Raw genomic sequence first — 22,020 nt, 5'->3', positions numbered from 1 at the left:
AGTACACTGAATTATCGAGCCTAGACTTTGGAAAGGCTAGCTGGACCTACAAACTGCAAATCTTTCGGACTGTCCCCACATCTGAGACCCCAGTGTATGGCAACAGATTTGTTTACATGGAACTGAGAAATCACCTTAAGAATAACTTTCATACCAGCTTGTCTTCATGGTACACAGGCTCAAAGAAAGGCACCATCAAAAGTTCAGCAGGATGATGCTGAGATCCCATGCCAGAGTGTGTTTGGCAGCCAGTGGATATGTACACACCAAGCCCTTATGGAGTTGGATATTGCTACATGAAAGGTGACAAACAGCAACAGTGTCAAAGTATGATTGCCAATTCTACCACAGATTTTAACTGAACTGAGAATACAGCGTGCTTCAACCACAAATCCAGACTTTTCAGTATCACTGTCTATAACAGGTGTAGGCAAATAGGAGCATCTTTTCCATTTGAAGAAGGGAGTCTTTCTTATGAATGGTTTTCAATCTGACATTATGAAGGAGCAGAGAAGCTTCTTGCATGGTGTTCAGCCATCCAGCATCCAGACTAGCAATTGTAGCATCATTCTACAGCATCTTTAGGTCTGACGATGACATTGAAACTTCAGTTGCCAACAGTTCCAAAGCACGATTCAGGGGTTTCAAGAGCATTCTGAGCAGCCCTATCAGCTAGAAAGTCTTGGCTGTTGGGAGACACAGAAATGTCTTTGACCTTATCTATTGATTTGACAGTCATTCTGGTATCAGTAGAATTGGCAGGAAGGCATAAAAACAGACAAATGCTGGACAGCATTCAGTAGTGACCAGGTGGGATTGGTGGCAATTTCTTAACTTAGGAAAGCCAAACTGTTTCTCAACCCAAGGGATGCAGGGCCACCAGGACCATACTGCATAGGCAGTATAAATTCCATAGCTCAATCGCCTCTTCACTGGGCAGGGGAAGGAGGGTTACCCCCATTCTTGATCCACTTTCACTGATTGATTCTTCATTCTTTTTGCTGATGTATGATCTGACAGCACCTGTTAGCGCACAGGACTGGAAGGAACACCATGCACACCAGTATGATGGATATCAGTTCTAGGACATCTACGTGTAATCTTCAGTCATCTAGGAACCATGTTACTCGTACCTTCAGTAGAGCTCCCAAGATGACCAAACTCTCACCGCACCCTGCCCCCCACCAAGCCTGCTCCAGACTCATCTACCACTAGTGCTCTAAAATGGGAGTGGGTTTTGAGTGTTCTCCCTTTCTGGCCACTGCTGAGGTATAACCACCAGCTCAATGCCCTGAGGACAACAGCCAGAATTACGACTCTCTTGCTCAGCTTATGCCTAGTGGGGAAATACACGGATCTGAGCCAAAGTTCTAAGTGACTCAGGTGAAGTCTGTCAAGCATCACAGATGTACCACAGATTCATGGCCTAATAATGTAGGCATGTCCACAACATCATAACAGGACATTACTAAACAGGGTGATGGCATAACATTAGCTGAGACAAACCTGCCCTGAGGTAGATACATGCTCACTATTGTGGTCTCTACCTTGACTCCACTGCTCTTTGCAAGCTCTGCATTTGTGTGGCTGCTCAGGAGAGATTCCAATGCCACCCAGATGATTAGCGGAGAACCCACAGCTAGGTTTTGTGTTTCTCCTGGTGGTGTACATCTGTACATCATTTGGTGCACATAAAATTTATCCTGCACATGGACAGAATGATTAGAGAAAATATTGCCTGACTTCTGTCATCGAGAACGGAAAGAAAGATCATTTCTCATATTTCATCAGGAGACCCTGTTGGGTAAACAGAATGTAGTGCCACAATTTCAGAGTTAATGGTATCTTTGATTCCCACTCTCGGTTTTTTTTGAAAGTCCGCACTTCAGATTTGAACCTTCCCCTCTGCCATCTCTCTTGGAGCAGACACTCATGTTTCTCTCCCTTCACACTGTGGATTTAGGTTTGCAGTCTCTCTGCATCTCACAGTTCTTCCCACTTGGTGCGATTAGGGTCCAGCACTTGCAGTGAACTCTTTCTCCAGTGGGCACAACAGTGTATACCAGTTACCAACTTTCATAAAGCAAACTGCATTTAATTCTTAACACAAAAGCATTACAGAGAAAACAAACATAATAAAAATTTATATGCATACTAAAAGCTTACCACAGCTAACTCAAATCCTGGTATTCTGGACCCCAAAACTGGGGTTTCTTCTCCCCTTGGTTATATATTCATGTCAGTTTTTAGGTCAGGTATGTTTTGAGACTTGTCCTCAATATCCCATGAGCCTGGGTTCAAAAACACCATTTCAATGGCTGCTGGATCAGTCTCTTAAAGAGCTACGATTAGCAGTCGGCATTAGGAAAGTATGCCTTTTAGAGACGATTCCTCTTAACAAAAATCTGAATTTCTGTTTCCCTGAATTGCACTAGTAGAGATTTTTGCACAGAAGCAGAAATATTCATGAATTGCGGCTTTTGACTTAAATGAACCTGCTTAAGAACTAAAACCTGAAAATCTATGTATGTAGAGTTTTAAATAAATACACCTGAAATAAACTGTTAAAATAAAAGAGAAGGATTGCCTAAAAATACATACCCAAATTCAGCCTTCACATAAGCGGTTACAACATTACAAACATAATCAGAATTGTATCTAGTAAATACAGAGTTGTATTAATATAGGGACTACTTTGGTATTGAGGCATTGGATGAAAGATACGAAGCAATAGGAAATGTGGCCACATTTCAGTTCTAAAATAATCATTAAATATAACCAAGACAAACTACTACTTCATTGCTACTCCACATTTAAAATAGGAGACATTAAAATGTTATGTCCCTGAAAAATACCAAAAATTATATTGATGGGATATGACTTACGATTGTTTAAATCTTCAAGCAGAATTGAAATCACTGGGGTAAATGGAAAAGGAAAAAAAAAATCTAAGAACAAGGGAGATAAACTCAAGAGCTACAGCTAGCAAATGCTCTTAGTTTTACTTATATGTCACGGTGAAGAGTAACATAAATCAATATATTTACTGCAACTTCTGCAGCAAGTTATTTTAAAGCAGATTGCAAGTCCAGCAATCAAGATGGAAGGATGCATCCCAAACAGCGCTGAGTTCCTAATCCCTTCTCTCAGAAGATGCTTAGAACTTTGCAGGATTGAACCACAAAAGGAATAAAATGCACATTATCTAATAAATTTGTATCTGGCATGCAAACCTCTCTTTTTTTGATTGCAAAGTCCAGTAAGTAATCAGACTTGTAAATAGAACTGAACATTTCCTTTCTGCAAGGACAGATTCATAGATTTTGAGGCCAGGAAGGACCATGGTGATCATTTACTGTAAGTTCCTCTGTAACAGAGAGGCCACAGAATTTTCCCCCCAAAATTCAAAGAACATTTCCTTTAGGCAAAATGTTCAAGCTTGAATTAAAAATGGCCAGTGATGGAGAATCCACTAGGATCCTTGGTAAATGTTTCCAATGGTTAGTTACCCTCACTGTTAAAAAAATTAACTTGATTTAGGTGCCAAGGTATCAAAGAAAAGATTTGCAAAATCTTCCTCAACACATCAACTGCTGCTGGGGACATATGATCTAATTACTCCTGAATGAATCCTCCATTTCTGAAGTAGGTTATTGGGAATGTAGTAGTGAGACAGAGTCCTTCAACCTTGGGAATCCTTGAGCCCTATCAGCTTGGGTTGAAGCCTGGGTCTGGCACAGAAAATGTACTGGATGTGTTATCCTCCTACATAAGGGAGGAAGATCATGCTGTGCCTACCTAAGACATATAGCCAGTGACCCCTGTAAGTTGAGTACTTGGGAAGCTGCCCAGGAGAAATTCAGGTGCCACCTAGATGATTGGCAGAGTGCCCACAGCTACCCAAGCCAGCAGTATTTGTTTCTATTGGCGGAGCACATCTGCACTTGCCTTGGTGTCCATAACAAAATTTATTCTGTACATGGATGAGAGTTAGAGGGAACATTGGCCTCCCCCCACACTGAGTGCCTCAAAATACTGAATATACATTATTGCCTCACACCACCCCTATAAACACAGAGAAATATTACTGTATTTTTTCACAGATGGGGAAGTGAGGCACAGCAAACATATTTTGCTATTTTTATGCATGCCTACAACAAACCAGAAGATTTTAAAACACAAAATGCATAAGTTGTATTACTTACGATAATCGCTATGAAGCTGATCTATTTCCTTTTCTGTCTGGTCCTTTGTAAATGTCATACTCTGCAAAGACATACAACATTTTTATTTGAAGAAGAAAGTGAAGATATAGTCCCATGTTAAAACCACGAGCTTTAATGTCAGAAGATGAAAGAAACTTACCTTTGAACCAGAAGAAATATTATTCCTTTTTACCCCCTACTCTTTAGACACAAAAACAATCAGTATTGCTCTCTCGTAAGGACTATGTCAACCCTGTATGGGAGAAGATCATTTCTCCAACTCTCTCCCACCATCTCTAATCAGCTCTACCTGTTAACATTTAATATGTACCTGGGCTGTTTAAAATGTGACCCTTTGTTCTACTTCAATAAGGGCAACAAGAGAATGCCAAGGAGACTAAAAAGAACAAAAAAGAAACACCCCCTTAAGGCCTCCCTCCAGTCTTCTGATTGGTTCAGGGCCAGGTCAATATCTTTATCTCAATTTATAAAAAGCCCTGGGAATCTTTATAAATGGTCAAATGTGAGTGGTTTGATCACAGTGACATCAGTATGACACAAACTAGAATTTCCCTTAACTATAAGGGGTATGACATTTTAACTGTAAGTTATGTAACACCAGTTGTTTAAAATACACATGCCCAAATACCTTAAATATGCTACTGCTGGTTAATTTAAATTTAAAGAAATGTAGCATCTTGGCACTCCCCGCCCCCACCTCCACCCCACAAGCCATCTTGCCATTTAAAGAGCACTCCTGTTAGAAGTACTAATAACAGCATGATTCCCTCTTCCTTCAGAGAAGTACTGAGTCAGGTAGGATTCAGCCCCAAATATAAATGGTTTTCCAATCAGATATTTTAGCAGACTGAAAGAAACCAACAATTTCTTCAATGAAGAAATATGTAAAAATGCTTCATGTCCCACTCCACAATTCTTTTAGTACAGAGAAATAACAAACTTACGTTTTCACCAGCTTTATTAAATTCAAGTTGAGTCCGAGTTTTCTCATTGTTTTCAAGCTCTTTCACTATTTCAGCAACTGTTGATATCAACAAGTATTATAAATGACAGAACCACAATACGGCAATTAAGATAAAAAACTAAACAGCAATGGAAAGCAATGTTCTTCAGGTTATATGACATTCAGGACTAAATGCATTAGGACACGCTGTCTGAAATCCAGATTTGAATCACAAATGAAAACTAAATGTTTTATCCCAGTCATCTAGTGTCCATTTGCTAGAACTGCAAAACCATAATGTGCAACAGTTCAACAGCATTGGTCATCTGGGTACAAAACTCAGGAAGAGAACACAAGGTCAAGAGCGTGAGGTCTTGGCACAGATACCTTGAGGAAAGTTACACAGTGCCTGCTTTCAGATGGCTCCTAGCCAGTTCCAGGACATTAATCTCTTATTTCTTCTGGTATTAAACAAATCTATTCTATATTTGAGAGTGTCTGTGAGTGTGTTTGTTCAAGAATCAAGAGATGTGGCTAGGATGGGATTGCTTCTTATGAAACTGAAAGGGAGGGATCTGCTATAATATGTCCATGGGGGAGAGCAAGGAGCCTGAGAGGGGGACCAGGACAGCCATAACCCCCTTTGAAATGCAGGGGAAAGGGGTGAAGAAGGCGACAGCTATCCACTATATACCTGAACTTCTGACAAACCATACAGAAAAGAGACAGAACTAGCACACAGGTGAAAGGGGCTTGACAGGAGCGCCTCCCCCTTCCATCTTGGACTGCCTCAGCCCCAAGCCTCCCATCCCCAGGCACACTTTAGGGAAGGCAGGGTAAAGGGACTGAAGTTCTTCCTCACCCAGTTTGTACAGGGACATAGCAGGCTGTTCCTCTTCATCAGTAAGCAATGGGAAAGTGCACAGTTTGCTGCATTCCTCAATTCTGTCTGAGGAGCACAGGGGGGCAGATGAAACTGCACCTTCCACAGCCACAGTGTACGCACCCCGCCCCGGGCCATGCCTGCTGAAGCTGCAGCAACCATGAAGAGGCACTTCTCACCTGGCCCCAAGCTGCTGCAGTGAGTGTGCTGAGGTCGTCCTCTCTTCATGGGACGGCCTGCAGACTGAACCCTTCATCCTCACCCTCACCCCAAAGCAATGTTTACATGAAGAAAAGCAAAAGTTACTTGAATTAAGAACCTGAGCAGCACCAGGTAAATCTTCCAATAAATAAATAAATACACAGAGAGAGACAGACTGATAGACGTATTACTTTTTCATTGGCAGTTGCTCCAGCATATTAGAATTTTATGCTCTATAGATGTATTTGTGGAAGTCTGCACTTCGTAGCACATATTTAAATGAAAGAAATTAAATTATGAAATATGCTCTTTGTATGCCTTTTAGGACTACTTTCCAAATGGAAAAGAAAACTAACTGTGGTGTCGGTCCAAAATCCATTATCCACAGGGAGATCACATATTATTTCTGTACAAATTCAATAAAACACATCTACTTATAACAATCAGACACAGTTGGGTTTACAAGCCATGCAATACTTTATTTTGCCATTTAAATTACTAATTTCTCTCTATACCTACATATATCTGCAAGGCCACCAGTAAATATGCATGTATACGAATATTTTCATGAGAATTAAATGTTTGGCATTTGGACAGAGAATAAAGAGAAAAAATTGGACAGAACCAAATTTAAGTCAAAATCCAGGAATTTGGCACACATTGTCTTTCAGTAATTCAGCTACGCTTACTTCACAATGGTTCCAGAACCACTACTATAGGTGAGAATGAATTAATCTTTCCACTACAAATCCTAGGATTTAATATTCCAGCTTTATAAGAACCACACTCAGTCCAAACTTGACAAAGGTAGTAATGCCTCGTTTATGGACTGCTACCTCAAGTGCACAGTAATCATTTCAATACTATTGGCAACGTACACAGATAAAGACTTTGTGGTACTTCACTACACTCTGGCTACCTCTGCACATGCCCCTCCCTTTCGGAAGGGGCATGTAAATGAAGTGGGTCAAAAATGTTAATGAGGCACCAGTATGAATATTCAGCACCTCATTTGCATAAGGATGGCCATCAGGAGCATCAGAAGTGCTGCTTTCAAACCGCAAACTAGCTGTGTAGACCCAATTTTGAAAGCACTCTTCTTCCCAATTTTTTCCTCCAAAATCAGGGTTTCCTTTCCAAGGAACCCCATCTACACAGCTAGTTTGCAATTTGAAAACAGCACTTTCGATGCTCTGGGTGGCTGCCAGTATGCATATGAGGCACTGAGTGTTCGTATCAGTGCCTCATTAGCATTTTCAACCCACTTTATTTACATGCCCTTTCTGAAAGGGAGGGGCATGTGTAGACGTAGCCTCTGTGAAAAATCACCCTCAGAATAGTGAAATGCCCAAAACCTTGGAACTGTAATACAGAAACTGTATTACAACACCTACTTCAGGGGGTTTTGTGCAAACACGCTACTGAAGCCTTACGAGAATTTGGTTGCTTATGTTGTTCTTGTCACAACAAACCCTGCAGCAGTAAAGATCCCACTCCCATTAACTTTTTCTTTCCACTCCTGTGCTCCTGCTTGCACTTTCTGAATTCACTGTCTAAACCTTAAGCAGCTGCACCCTTCCCCTACTTACCACATTTCCAGTCAGTTCATTACAAAATATTTTTAATCTTTTTTTTTAAATAATGTGAGCAAAATACAGTAAATACAACTGTCCTCTGAAGAGTTATACTAATTCCCAATACTAACACGAGGCAATTAAATTGTAAATTGGCAGTTTTAATCCTAATTTAAGGGCAAACCTCAAATACCTTAAAGAGGGAGCTGCTCCTGAGCCTTCATAATTAAATGAAGGTATCTGTAATCCAAGTCAATTTTAAACTTAGCTGTAGGAACACAGGCCTTGAATACTGGGTGGGGCACTGCCAGCTGTGCAACGCTCACAACTGGAGCCCCTCCACTTGCACTTGCTGTTGTCTGGGGCTCAGAGTAGCAGGGCCAGGCTGGAATGGTGAAGTTGACAAGAATGCCAATATCACTGCTTGTCGGCTTCCTGCTGTGAGACGTACGCCTCAGGGAATTCAGCGCACACAAAATTTCAATTTTGTTCAGTGAAGAAAATTCACAGAGTGAGACTTTTTAAAATTCTGCAAATTTTGTCAGATCAATAAATGTGGAGGCTGCAGCAGGGCAGTGGGATGCACATGCGCTGACCACACAGAGGTGGAAGATTACCCGGAGCCCTGTCACAACTCCCCAGGACACGGACTTGGGAGTGAGGCTGCACCCAGCCCTGACTCAGCCCATGGTCCAGACCTGATCGGCCAGTTAGCCCTCCTCCAATTTTTCCACTGTAGACCCAGAAGTGTCTGCAGTGGAAGTGACTAAAAAGAGCAAAATGTGGACTATATATACACACACATCGGTGAATATGCCTAATTTCATCTACAAAACTGACACGTGCCTACAAAAGGGATAATCAGAGTCAGTAAATCATAACCGTTCCAGCAACATCTTACATACGCCAGCTTGCATAAAGCACATCTCAATTATGTCATATTCATATGAAACATTTTCATAAAGCATATGGAATATTTCATCACACCCACCACAGCAGTATCTTCATAAAGCCCCAGGGCAGGCACATGACCTGACATAAGTTCTTTGCCCAAAACTCCTTTTATCCTCTGGTGCCAGGAGGGCAGCGGGCTCCTCCCCTTTTGCTACTTCTTAGGCAGCGGCAAGGGGGAAAAGGGCAGCAGGCAGAGCCCAGTGCCACCCATGACCTTAACATCACGTCAAGTCACTGGCTATGAGGTCCAAGTGGGAGGGCCACAATGCAGGACAAAGGACAGCCATCTCGAGAAGAGCCCTCAAGTATCTAACCTACTCCTTGTTGGTTCTAAGGCATAAGCTTTTACAGATTCTACATTCGTTCTTTCTATGGGACTCCTCCAAGTACTTCAAACAGATATTAGTGGGATCAAGGGGGTGACAAATAGGCATCACCCTGCCAAGTATGGTTTGAAGCTGAATTGAAGAGGGGGGAAATGGAGCTTGCCCCACTCTGGGAAAAGTACCAGCCGAGACTGACTACCAAACTAACCTAACTCTTAATAACTAAGTACCCACTAACTATATACAACCCATCACAAATTTTATTTGTAAAGAGCCACTAACACTCTTGAAGTAAAAGATAAGTCACGCTAACCAGTAAGAAGGAACTGAGAGGGCGTAAGGTTGACAGTGCCTAATATAGCACTGACAGCACAAGATCACAGCACTCAAAGGGGCACCACGCTCAACCCTATGGATGCTGCTAAGGCTAAAATCTTCACAAACTATGCATGTGGGTGCATACACCTAGAATGGAATCAACATAAGCGAGTATCCACATAGTATTCTTTCAGATGCATTTCAATATTGTCTTTTAAATAAAAAAATCTTTGCATGCTGGAAGTATATTACACAAGCAATAATATATAATATATATATTTAAATAAAGCGCCATCATTCTGTTGTGGATTTATGGCAAACAGATTAAGGATCTTCACCTTCATGTTTGTTCTACATACAAACCAATTTATAACTTGTTTTCTTTAAGGAATGACTACCTCTTTACTGCTTACAGCCTAGTCCTCTCTCCTAAGCACACTGTTGTACACTGAGAACCTCTTCCTCAACAGCAACATATAGATGATTTTTCCTTGATTTATTTTTCCCCACTTACCTTTCTGTTTGTTTGCTTTAAATGACTGTCTTGAACTCTTTAGGGTTTGTTTACACGAACAATTAATCTAAAGCAGGCTAGGTGAGAATATACCACACTTTACCTTGTTACTACCTATCTTTGTGGCCCCAACTGAGTGCATTAACAGTTTCTGGACTAGATCAAAGTGTGTTAACCCATGGTTGTTGCATCTCAGCAGGGTCCATAAGCACAGTTAGTCTGGAGCAAACTAATGCCACAAACTAATTGTTCATACAGACAAAAAAAAATTAGGGCTTGTCTCCACTACAGCCAGAATCAAGACTGTGGTGACTTACGTACTGGGGGTTAATTTAGTGAGTCTAGTGAAGTTTTGCTAAACAGATCACTGATAGCTTGGATGCCAATGGCAGTACTCCACTAGAATGAGATGAGTAAAGGAAATTGATAGAAGGGTTTCTCCAGTCAACCCAGCATGGTATGAACTCCCAGGTAAGTAAATCTGTTATGTTGACTCAAGTTGCACTACTAATATAACTCAAATTGCCTGTTTCAGATCAACTTGAACTTATAGTGTAGACCTGCTCTTAGTTTTTGTGGGCACTTTCTTTAGCATTCATTATTATCATTCACAAATTATTTTCTTCCTTGTGAAATATGCTCTCTCATTCCCTAGACTCTGCTTCTCTAGCAAACAGCTGATAATTTGATCCAGTATGCTGAGAATCAGGTTAGCTATTTTTATTTTAATGTACATCTTCTTCCTGAGTATTTAAATTCTTCTCCCAGTATGTGTACTAAAGAAAAACTAATGACTTGAAAGGTGCCTATAGCACTGTGGGATTCCAAGATTTTTAGCGCACTTAATTTTTTTTCCCCCTTAAACTATCTGCCAGCACTGCAAACTTATCTTAGAATTTAAAGTCAAGCCATTTTCTTTCTGGCTCACACGCATTAACCAATAAAACACTCTTTCATGATGCTCAAGCCAGACTAAAATCCAGTTCACTCTCCAGTAGTTTTATTGGTTATGATGCACAAGCAGAAGTAAAAGGTAGGAGGAATTCATTTCTCAGACAAACAAACAGAGGTGATTTGAAATACACACAGGGAGCAGAGCTATTAAGAAAAAATGCAGCATGCATCTGAGAATAAGTCTTCTGACCATAACGATACTTTTAATATTTTCATGTTGGTTTACAAAAGATATATTTGAATTTTATTTGCGAGAATTGGTGAAGGGAAAATGTTTTTGACAGAAGGAGCATAATTCTCTATGTATTTATAGATTTCACTGGTCTCCTATCTTTGCCCACAGTTGCTAAGTGCTTCATTTTACAAAACACCTCAACCATGCTGATTCATGGCTTACACCAGGATACAATCAGAGCAACTACACTGAAGTTAATGAATACCCCAACACTGAGAGGAGAATCAGATCCTACTTGTTCTACAATCATCAGTGTATTTTTTGTGTTTAGCCTGAAAAATACACATGAAAATAGAAAGCTTTGCTATAAACTGTATAGTCCTAAACTATCAGCAAGACAAGACACCATGTCATTAGCTACTAGAAACTGCCATGTACGTTCATGGGGACATGTAAACAGTCATATCAGACACATTAAGTTGTATTCTTTGGCTTAATAATTTTGTCTCCTTTACATGCTCAACAGTTTATCCCATAACCTTGTTTCTACACTAAGACATAAAAAGGCTTAATGGTTTTACCCCTACTTGTTTTTCTAATTATTTCTGGTTTTCTGCCTGGTGTCCCCATCAGAACATGTCAAATTTCTGTGACTGACCATAGCTCACCGTGACTTCAGAGGGAACTGTAACCCACTCCCGCCATTGCTGAATTTGGTCTTCAAATTAAAGCTAGTTTAAACTACACTGACAGTCATAAATCACTTCCAAAAGCCAGCAATAAAGTAGCACCTCTTCCATGTAAACCACTACAGTGATTAAAACAGCTGCCAACATCATTCACCTCTCTAACCATATAAATCTGTTTTCAATCAGTGTGCTGGCTTCCGTTTCTAATTCCACAGCATATTCAAGCTTCTCACTTCCAGAAATTTTATCTCCAACTCCTTGTCTTTAACTCTCCCTACCCCACCTATGTTTCTCTCCAATCTTCTTTATCCATTCCCTTCTTCCAGGCAACCCATTCACCTTGGAACAGCCTCCCTACTGTGCATTACCTTTTCCTCTCCTACTAAAAAGCACCTCAAAATCCAACAGAATCATACTGTATCACGAGTATTACCCCAATTATGTTGCTTCAGAGCACTATGTTGCATCCATTGCTAACTTCAGATGCAAGGAAGCTTTCAAGGCTTACTTTTGTGCTTAGTTATGGTTATTTTAGCTACTAGAAATTGCCATGTACATTCATGGGGACATGTAAACAGTCATATCAGACACATTAAGTTGTATTCTTTGGCTTAATAATTTTGTCTCCTTTACATGCCCAATAGTTTATCCCATAACCTTGTTGCTACACTAAGACAGAAAAAGGCATAATGGTTTTACCCCTACTTGTTTTATCGAATTATTTCTGGTTTTCTGCCTGGTATCCCCATCAGAATATCAGACCTAAGCAATCTGGGCTCATGCACAAATGTAACAAACATATTGTTGCAAAGAATCTTACATCAGTATCCATTCTGGTGCCCACCATATGTCTGCACGAGATCATAGGCTGAAGTTCAACATTTTTCTCCAGATATTTAGGTGGTATGGGAAACTTATTAAAAGGCAGACATCTCTAATAGATAAAATTATAAATTAGCCATGAGTCATTTCTCACCCATAGTTATGGGCCAATCTTAACAGATTAGCTTAAAACAAGCTTTAATTCAATGAAGGACATGATGCTTAGGCTTTACCTACCCCTACCACAACCACCCAGATGACTTCTCAGAAAGCAATGTAGTAAACTCTTGGTGCTCACAACCTCCCCTGATTTTCATTCCAAACCCCAAAGGCTGAAAGCCCATGCTTTAGGATAATGTTATTTTTCTCTCTGGGAATAGGATACCAGCAATTTTTTGCTTCCTGTTTTCCTAAATATGGGGCAAGCAACTGTATTTCATTTTCACATGAAGGATGGATGATCTGGCGATTACAGCACAGAACAATCATGGGACATGGGCTCCACTCCTGGCTCTGCTACAGAGTACCTATGTGATTTTGTGGAAACCAAAGAGTAACTTTATTAAAATATGCTTTTTTAGGCCATTGAAATTATTCATGACTAGGACACAAACCTGATGAACAGTTTCAGGACTAAAAAGCCAGTCACAGGGCAGCTGGGGGTAGGGGTGCCACAGCCTCCCTTCTAGACTTTAGATTATAAACTCTTCAGAGCTGGAACTACCTTTTTGTTCTATGTTTGTAGCACTCACAGCATACTGGATTATAGGCATTACAGTAATACAAATGATATTCGATTGGGGGGAGGGATAGCTCAGTGGTTTGAGCATTGGCCTGCCAAACCCAGGGTTGTGCATTCAACCCTTGAGGAGGCCATTTAAGGGTCTGGGGCAAATACACTAAAAAAAAAATCTGTCAGGGATAGTGCTTAGTCCCGCCAAAAGGGCAGGGGACTTGACTTGACTTGACCATCTGAGGTCCCCTCCAGTTCTATGAGATGTGTATCTCCATATATATCTTAAGTAGGCTGAATTGTAGAAATATAATAAAAACAGATTAAATGCATGATGTCTGATTTATGGTTAAGTTACCTTACTTTTTCAGACAAGAAGGGCCTATAAAAAGTTGGTAAGGAAAAAGACTTAAGAACTAATTTTTTAAAAACTAAAGAAAGATTATTTCTGACAATTATCTTTGGGGCTCGAATTCTTTTCATACCATTGTGCCAAATGTGTTATACGTAAGAGACATAATTGCCTCCCTCTAACTTACATACACTACTCAGAAACAACAGGGGACAGTCACGTTGTCTATAAAGCCAGAAGAAACCCAAGGGTGCCAACATGCCCTTGTAGAGATTGGGAGGCCAGGCTGTATTTCAGTCATGTCTCAGGCTATGTGTAGATTGCAGGCTTCTGTCAGGAGCCTGGAGATCTCCCAACAGAAGTCTGAAGCTCCGGGAGCCTTCTGCCTACATCCCAGTAATCCTTCTCCTGTGAGGAAGAAGGGATGTGTCAGCAGAGGGGTTTTTCCCCCAACATCTGTCCCCATGTAGATGGGCCAAACGTTAGGAAAGCCTCTCCCGACAGAACTGTCAGCAGGAGATACGCAAATACGTTGCACAGTTTGCATACCTTTGCTGACAAATCTCAATCTAGACATAGCCTCAGTGATGGCACTATATGAAGAGAATGCAATGCACTCCAGACACAAGCAATGGTTTGATGCTTAAAGAATATTTACAAATTAATTTAATTAGATGTAAGAATTAATGCCATTGGACAATAAAGCAAAGGAAACTGTTTAGCAAGATCTATGGTTACAGTTAATTATGTTGCAGAAAAGTCACATATCTGTATTGATGGAAGAAGTATCCTTAGCAATGCACTTTCTTACTTATTAAATTTCATACTTTCTGCATTTTCTCCTCTGTAAGTCTAAACTTGAGGCTAAGACAAAAATATACACAGACCACCACACTGAATGGGACGAAGAAAAATTCAAAACAGAAATAATTATTAATCCTTTTCCCTGGCGTTCTTAAGATCCTCTGATATTTCTTAGCTGGCTAGTGATGACGCAGAGTTTCATCTGGAAACATCCTCCCTTCATTATTCACATGTAGTACTAGTAGCATTTTGGAATTTATTGGGCAAAGTAGGAGTGTCAGAGAATTTTATCAGAGTGGAAAAGAAGGAGAGTTGTTTTGGTTTTTATTTAATAAAGTTAAATTACAAATTGTTTGTGCTGGATGCTCTCCTAGTATGTCTCAACTAATTTTGCCCTCATAGCTTCATAGTTCATATTTGATATGATTAATGCACATTCTTTTAATCCCCACATTCTCCCACAAGGCCCCAAACTGTCTTGCTCTTACTCTGAGAGTTAATTCAGTTTCCCACATGATCAAGAGGAAGATTATTTCATGAAATATATTAGGAACTCTAGAAGGAAACATTATACCTTTGCCATCCTACCTGATTTGGGATTTAAAGAATCACACTGAGCATTATGCATATGCACAAATTCTTGATGTCTTTTAACGAGCTGCTGCCTGGTTCCTTGGATAGATAGACCACGTTCTTTTAGTTTCTTCTTCAAATCACGGTCAGAAAGTAAGTTGTAAACAACTTTAGGTAGGGATTTCCTTTTGTGACCAGAACTGCAGGAGAGAAACAAAAAATGTAAAACGAAGAAATTCTGTCATGTAGCAGGAAAACAATCAATGACTTATCTATAAAGTGCTTTGAGATCTTTCTGGATGAAAAGCACTATAAAATTGTGACGCTTATAACAATTATGTGACACCCCCCTCCCCACACACATACACGCATGCTGAAGTCTACTGCTAGGGTGTAATGTAGTATCTACAGCAATATTCCTATGAAGTTGGAATACCATATCCATCTAAAGCTGGGGTGGAGGGGTATTAAATATAGAGAATGCAATTGATCTAGTTTAAATTTCCTCAGGAAACACCTCCATCTTGTATAAGAAGCTGTAATGAGTAAAGACTTCAAATTCATATCATCTGCTACTCAGAGACCCAGGTTCAGCATGGACTCAGAGGGAAGTACACCATCACCTGAATTAACAACAACTTTCCGGAAGTGTCCATCCATATACTGGCTGTTTCATCTGAACAGCTCATGAGATTTTAAAAGATCATAACCCCTAGATTTATGCTAGCACACTTTCCAGTTTTCCAAAAGAAATACCCCAAGAAGGAACCATCAAATAACTATGCTGAAAGCAAATTTGTAAATGCCACCTGATAATTTTCGTAATATAATTTAACAGTGCTCTCAATGAATCACCTCCTACAAAGGGTACCACTTCCTGATGTTGCCTAGTGTAAAATAAGAAATGAACACTTCCATTCTGCTGCCGCACAGGGGCTTAATTACAGGAAATAATAGAAAATAGCTCAGTTTAACATTTAGCTCTTTGAATAAGCCTAACATTCTCGTTGCACAATCTTAGAGATAGGGAATGCCATAAAAGTGCACATGTGTGTTCCAGTCACCTTGCTGGTGGAATTTGTACCTGAGCTGATTAGACTTGAGTAGTAATTCATACTAGTTCCTAATTAACCTTCAATTTAAATAATCTATGCTAGTCATACAAGAAGAGAGGCCCTAACAGTTACTGATGGAGGTGGTTTTCTTTTCAGCAGCAGACCACAACTCCCCTGCAGAAATTTAACTATGGCCTCCTTTATCAGACATAAAGGAATAGCTGTCTACCTCTAGAATAAAAGATAGCTTACTTTGCATATGAAAAGTGTACTTTCCAAGTAATTTTAGCTCATAACACTGAAAATAAATTTAAAATCACTACAAAACAGGTTTCCATGATAATCCTAATTCATTTACTTTAATCTCTTACAACCACTGCAAAACACCTGGCAAAAAGGTCTATTGCCTCACAATTACTTTTAAGAAAAGAGGGCTTAAGACGGTATTGAGAACAAACTTTCCATTAAATTACATCTTTTCAAACCTCAGAAAAAGTTTAATACCTATTTTAATATATATGCTCCAAAATTTAGATTTGAGAGGACTGAGAAGAAAGGTGGGGCCAAAAAGACGACTACATGATAACCCTGCTATTTCACTGCAGTGCTGCGTCTCTACTGATGCGCTGGGGGCTCAGTCCTCAATAGCATTCTTATGGTTACCTATAATTATTAATCTCCTGTACATAATTTACAACTAAATAACAAGGCTCACTGAAATATTAGTCACTTCTTAGAGCATTCTATATGCCATTAATTTAAAACCAAGAAGAAACTAAGCAAATTCCTCAGAGGGGAACTAAAACATATGAAGTGTTACAGAAATCGAAAGCATTATTTCAAGAAAATAAAAATATTTTCCAAGTCACACTTAATTCCACAGTAACTAATCCCTCATCACAATATTTTCTTGGATACTCTTTTAAACTCTAAGAAGTCTAGATGAAAATAAATCAAATTATACAAAGAAGTGTAAATTCTTTATATTCTAAAGGGAGCATGCGTTTCAACCATGCACTCATCATGAGCACTTAACATCTGCAACTAATAAAAAATTAACTAAGGGTCAAAAACCTGTCAAAATAATAAGATATTAGTGCCTGTTTGGAGATACACAGTATACTCCTGTGGCAATAAGACTGATTAAAACCGTTTGTCATCAAGGGGACAATGACAACGGATGCACGAACACACATAAGCTATTGTCTTAAACACCATAAAAGTTCTTTATTTACAATCCTGTATTTAACAAACAAATGAAAATTTAGCCCCTTTTCTCATTTGCCAAAGAAGGCATGAGAAAACAGTGAGAGTAATCTCACTGCGCAGGAAAACAGTGCACAGGGCTTTCAATTCAATTCCAAAATTTTAAAGCCTTTATTCACTTGTGAACACTTCAGCTTCTAGATTTTGTTGTAGTAAGCAGCAGAATGCAGAACATAAATTTCAACCTGCACTGAATAAAGCAGACATTTTATTATTTTCAGTTTTGGCACAACAGTGTGTGTCAGGGACCCAAGGTTCAATTCTGGGCCACCAAAGTCTCAGAAATAGTGCTCAGAAACTGGAAGAAAAGGAAGCATTTGTTTCTTGCACAAACAACTTGCCTCTGGCAAAAACAAGGCACTGGTTGACATAGCCTCTAGAAGATGCCTTACCTAGCATTGCAAGGCTATCACAGAAAGAAGAAGATTAGGGAGGAGTTAGAGGACACTGAAAATAAAATTAGAATGCCAAAGGTGTATGCAGCAGAATTTCTGCATAGCACAATGTTCTGTAGCAGTGGACAGTTAATAATCCTACTAAATTTAGGTAACTGACAACAGTGAAGGATAAGACTTCCCACACTGTTGATATGAATAGAGCAAAAGTGGTACGTTATTAGCAGCGTACCTGTAACAGAACAATGGCCCTAGGATACATGCATAAAGGTAAGCATGTGCACAAGTCTTTGAGGTATCAGGGCCTCAAAAAAGCCAGGTGCACCAATTGTACATTCTACTTTTTAACCTGAGCACTAAAAAAACACGGCTCTACAAGCTCATCTGAACCAGGTGAAGAGATTAATTTTATTAAACTTGTTATCCCTGGTCAGAAGCAGAACTTCAAAGAAGAAAATTTGAAAGGCCCCTCCTCATCCACTGGGATGGCGGGGGAGGGGGCGGGGGAGAGAACTCATCTAAATAGAATTTCAGAACTACAAAAACACTAACATACATGACAACACTGAACACAAAAACCTACACAATTTAAACAAAATGCCCTATCTTCATAAAACTTTGACGCAATTACAAGAAATAAGATTGGTAGTGAATGATCTTTTTGAGAGAAGAAAATCATCATTATTATTTACATAGTAACTTTGACATCCACAGCACATAACAGAGAAGCCAGACAACAGTTCATTATTATATATTATATTATATCTCACTACAACAGTTGAAGCAACTGGCCCAATTCACATATAAGTTCTTTGATTTTGGTTTCCTACCTTCTGAGACTGTCCTTCTTCTCATCTCTTGTCAAACAACTATCTAGATGTCTGTTTATATATTGCTCTGGAATAGACACTTCACATACAGGACAATCCACTGAAAATAAAAAAAGGGGAACAATGTGGTTTTAGTCAGTTTTTAGTCTTACAAATACAGAATTTATTTTCATTTTGTCCTTTAATGAGGACAATAAGGTAAAACAAGGATGTGAAAATTAAGAAGATTCCACTGTCTTCTTTAGCAGATCACAATTATTCTGAACATTGAAAATAATATTTTGTACTTTTAGCACTACAGAGGAAAGATACCTACACCATGGTGAAGTATAATATTTTTCTGGACAGAGTATCAATAGAATTGCTAACTAAGATGCAACTTCAGATAAACAACATACCTATATGCAGTTAATCTTCAACTGCATTATAACTACATATTCAATACACTCCTCTAGGGTCAGGCTGAGCAAGGATGTGAGAGCCAGAAAGAACGTAATGGTGAGACAGCTAATATCTTAAGGAAAGCAAACACTTGTAACTAAGTAAGTTTGCTATGCAATCCTAATGTGCCTTTTAAAATATACTTTGTTTTTAATAAGTGTTTTCTTGGAGCTGAACTACATTTTATCACTTGGCACTGGTCCAAGTCCCTCCCATCAAGCATCAACCTGATTAAACAACAACAACCAATATCATTCAGTACCCTCAAAGGGTATGTCTTCACTGCAGTTAGACACCTGTGGCTGATCTGTGCCAACTGGCGTGGACTTAAGGGATTCAGGCTAATGGCCTATTTAATTGTGATACAGATGTTTGGGCTCACCTCACAAGGCCCTAGAGCCTAGGATCGTATCCAATCCTGGACAGCTACACTGCAGTCAAGCACCCTTAGCCCAAACCCCGCAAACCCAAGACAGTTGGCATGAGCCAGCCATGGGTTTTTACCTGCAGCAGAGGCAAACCCAAAGCTGTCACAATAATGCAGTCCTCTGGACGAAGCACAACCCTCTTAAACATAGCACAAGGTAAACAAATTTGTACCTTTCATCTCAAAACAATCCAGAAAGATTAATTTTACATCTACACCCATTGAGGCAGGCAGCATATATCTAATATTGGAGACAAATAGGATAGAACATTTTGGCTCATACAACAAATTGAAGCATGGAATGAGAACGACAACATAATCAACTCACCTTTTGTCACCACTTTCATCATAGATGTAGAAGGCTTCTCATGATTCTTCATGCCCTTGCCACTTGTGGTTCCCATCCCTTTACTAATCACTCCATGAGTCTCTGAAGAACTACATCTATTATCTCTCTCTTGTTCACTGTTGCAATCTTTACATTCCATCTCAGCAGCAAAAGATGTCCTTTCCAGGGTCTGAGCACTTTCCTTTATCAGGAAATTGTCTATATATTGTTTGTGTTGTTTTAAACCTGAACCAACCCTGGAACCTGCTCCATGACCTCTGCCAGTAGAAGAGTTGGTATAATTTGTTGAAGGAGAAACTGATGGTGAATCCAAGACCAATTCGAACAATTGTTGCCTAGAAATACCCAAAAGGTAAACATATTTTTAGATAAACATATTATTGTGTCTTTTAAAAACCTTTCCTCTACCCTTCTTTAGAAAAAAGAAGTTGGGGAGGTTACCAGGGAAAGTTTCCTTCAACTGTAGTTTCCATTCTTTGTCATTATCCTGCTTGTTAATAAAACACGGCTTAAGAAATGCAAGTCCCCATGTAAAGTAGGAAGTGCTCTCACTCAGAGGTTCTAATGAATTCTTTACAAATAAGAAATGTCCAGCACAGAGAAGCTACTAAACATTAATCAAGTGCAACCACTGTGCTAAGCTTCCTAAATGTACAGATGGAGACAGTGCCCCTGTGGATGCTAAGAACCCCATGAAGCTAAAGCACAGTGAAAACATTTAAATGAAAACTGCTACAAAGAACCCTGGGGAAGACTTTCCTTGCTACTATAGGCCTTTTATGCTACTGAACAATCCCACATTTCAGTTACGCCTCCAGAGCTAGCCTGGGTAAACTGCTTCCTGGACCACATTTGCACAAGGCATCTTATATTGCCCAGTGAAGCGACTGCACCTCAAATCCCAGCACAAGAGTCAGGGACATTAGGAATGTGTTTGCAATACATGGGACTGCTAGAATTCTAGGTGACCCTGTGTCTATAGGAAGTGGTAAACTGGCTATGGAAATCCCTAGGGCTTTCTTACATTATATCAGAGGTCTTGTTGACCCCTTCCACTGTCTGGGAATTACTTGTTTTTGTGCTGCATGTTTTAGTCAGGTAACATAAAAATTATACCCCCTAAAGGCACCAGGGAAACTAACAGGAATGAGGTCAATTTCATTCTGTTCAAGTTTGGGAAAGCTTTGAATTGTAACAGAGGCAAGCATTTGTGCTACTTTTAGACAATAACTCATCAGTAAAGGCTATGAATAGTGAACACTGGCACATATCTTTTCCATACCTGAAAAGTGAAGGAAGACAACATATGCTGCATATATACCTCTAGCCCCCCTACAGAAACACACACACACCTTCTAGGCTGCCAAAAAACTGGGAAGTGGTGGGAATGGTGAAGAGAGATGGAATCATCATTCTTCTCCAGAAGAATCATAGAACACTAGGACTGGAAGGGACCTCAAGAGGCCATCGAGTCCAGCCCCCTGCCCCAATGGCAGGACCAAGTACTATTTAAACCATTCCTGATAGACATCTATCTAACCTGTTCTTAAATATCTCCAGCGATGGAGATTCCACAACCTCCCTTGGCAATTTATTCCACTGTTTGACCACCCTGACAGTTAGGAACTTTTTCCTAATGTCCAACCTAAACCTCCCTTGCTGTACTTTAAGCCCGTTGCCTCTTGTTCTATCCTCAGAGGCCAAGAACAAGTTCTCTCCTTTTGACTCCCTTTTAGATACCTGAAAATCGCTATCATTATCTCCCCTCAATATTCTCTTTTCCAAACTAAATAAGCCCAATTCTTTCAACCTTACAAAAGCTTCTAATTTAGCAGATGTCTCATCTCTGAAGACGGATGCAAAACACTGAGCTCCCCACACCCATACCACCCACTCTGGAGTCCAGGAGCAGCCCCCCGGCCTCCCCCCAAGTAAGAATCCCAGAGTCCTTCTCTTCTCCAACACCTAGGTGAAGGAAGGGAACTGTTGGCTTCTCTTTGGAATGTGGTCTGTGGAAAATTGGTTTCTAACCTTCAACCACTGTATTGGTTGCTCTAAAACAGTGGCTCCCAACCTTTTCACTAGTCCTGACTCCCAAAACATTTGCAGACCCCCTTCAATGCCAATTCCAGCTGCTACGTACACTTCATTAAATGAAAAAGGAAATCACAATATAGGTTTTCAAACAGCCATTAAAAACATTATTGAATATATTT

The 22,020-nt window shown here is 39.8% G+C and overlaps 1 protein-coding gene across 2 annotated transcripts in view; it reads right to left on the bottom strand.

Annotated features, from left to right (window-relative positions):
- Positions 1-22,020, bottom strand: part of RAD18 (RAD18 E3 ubiquitin protein ligase) — a 106,261-nt gene that overhangs the window by 64,362 nt on the left and 19,879 nt on the right. Inside the window, exons 5-10 of one of the 2 annotated variants that reach the window (XM_075005441.1) lie at positions 19,784-20,139; positions 18,588-18,687; positions 15,057-15,241; positions 5,171-5,247; positions 4,206-4,266; positions 2,886-2,918 (exon numbers count right to left, since the gene is read on the bottom strand). In XM_075005441.1, the coding sequence (XP_074861542.1) occupies positions 2,886-2,918; positions 4,206-4,266; positions 5,171-5,247; positions 15,057-15,241; positions 18,588-18,687; positions 19,784-20,139 (812 nt within the window). The remainder of the gene's footprint in view (positions 1-2,885; positions 2,919-4,205; positions 4,267-5,170; positions 5,248-15,056; positions 15,242-18,587; positions 18,688-19,783; positions 20,140-22,020) is intronic. The other variant, XM_075005442.1, reaches the window with a different exon arrangement.

The sequence above is a fragment of the Carettochelys insculpta genome, chromosome 11 (assembly GCF_033958435.1).
Source record: "Carettochelys insculpta isolate YL-2023 chromosome 11, ASM3395843v1, whole genome shotgun sequence".
Taxonomy (NCBI): domain Eukaryota; kingdom Metazoa; phylum Chordata; order Testudines; family Carettochelyidae; genus Carettochelys; species Carettochelys insculpta.
The sequence above is the reverse complement of the archived record's forward strand: the minus strand, read 5'-3'. Positions and strand labels throughout refer to the sequence as shown.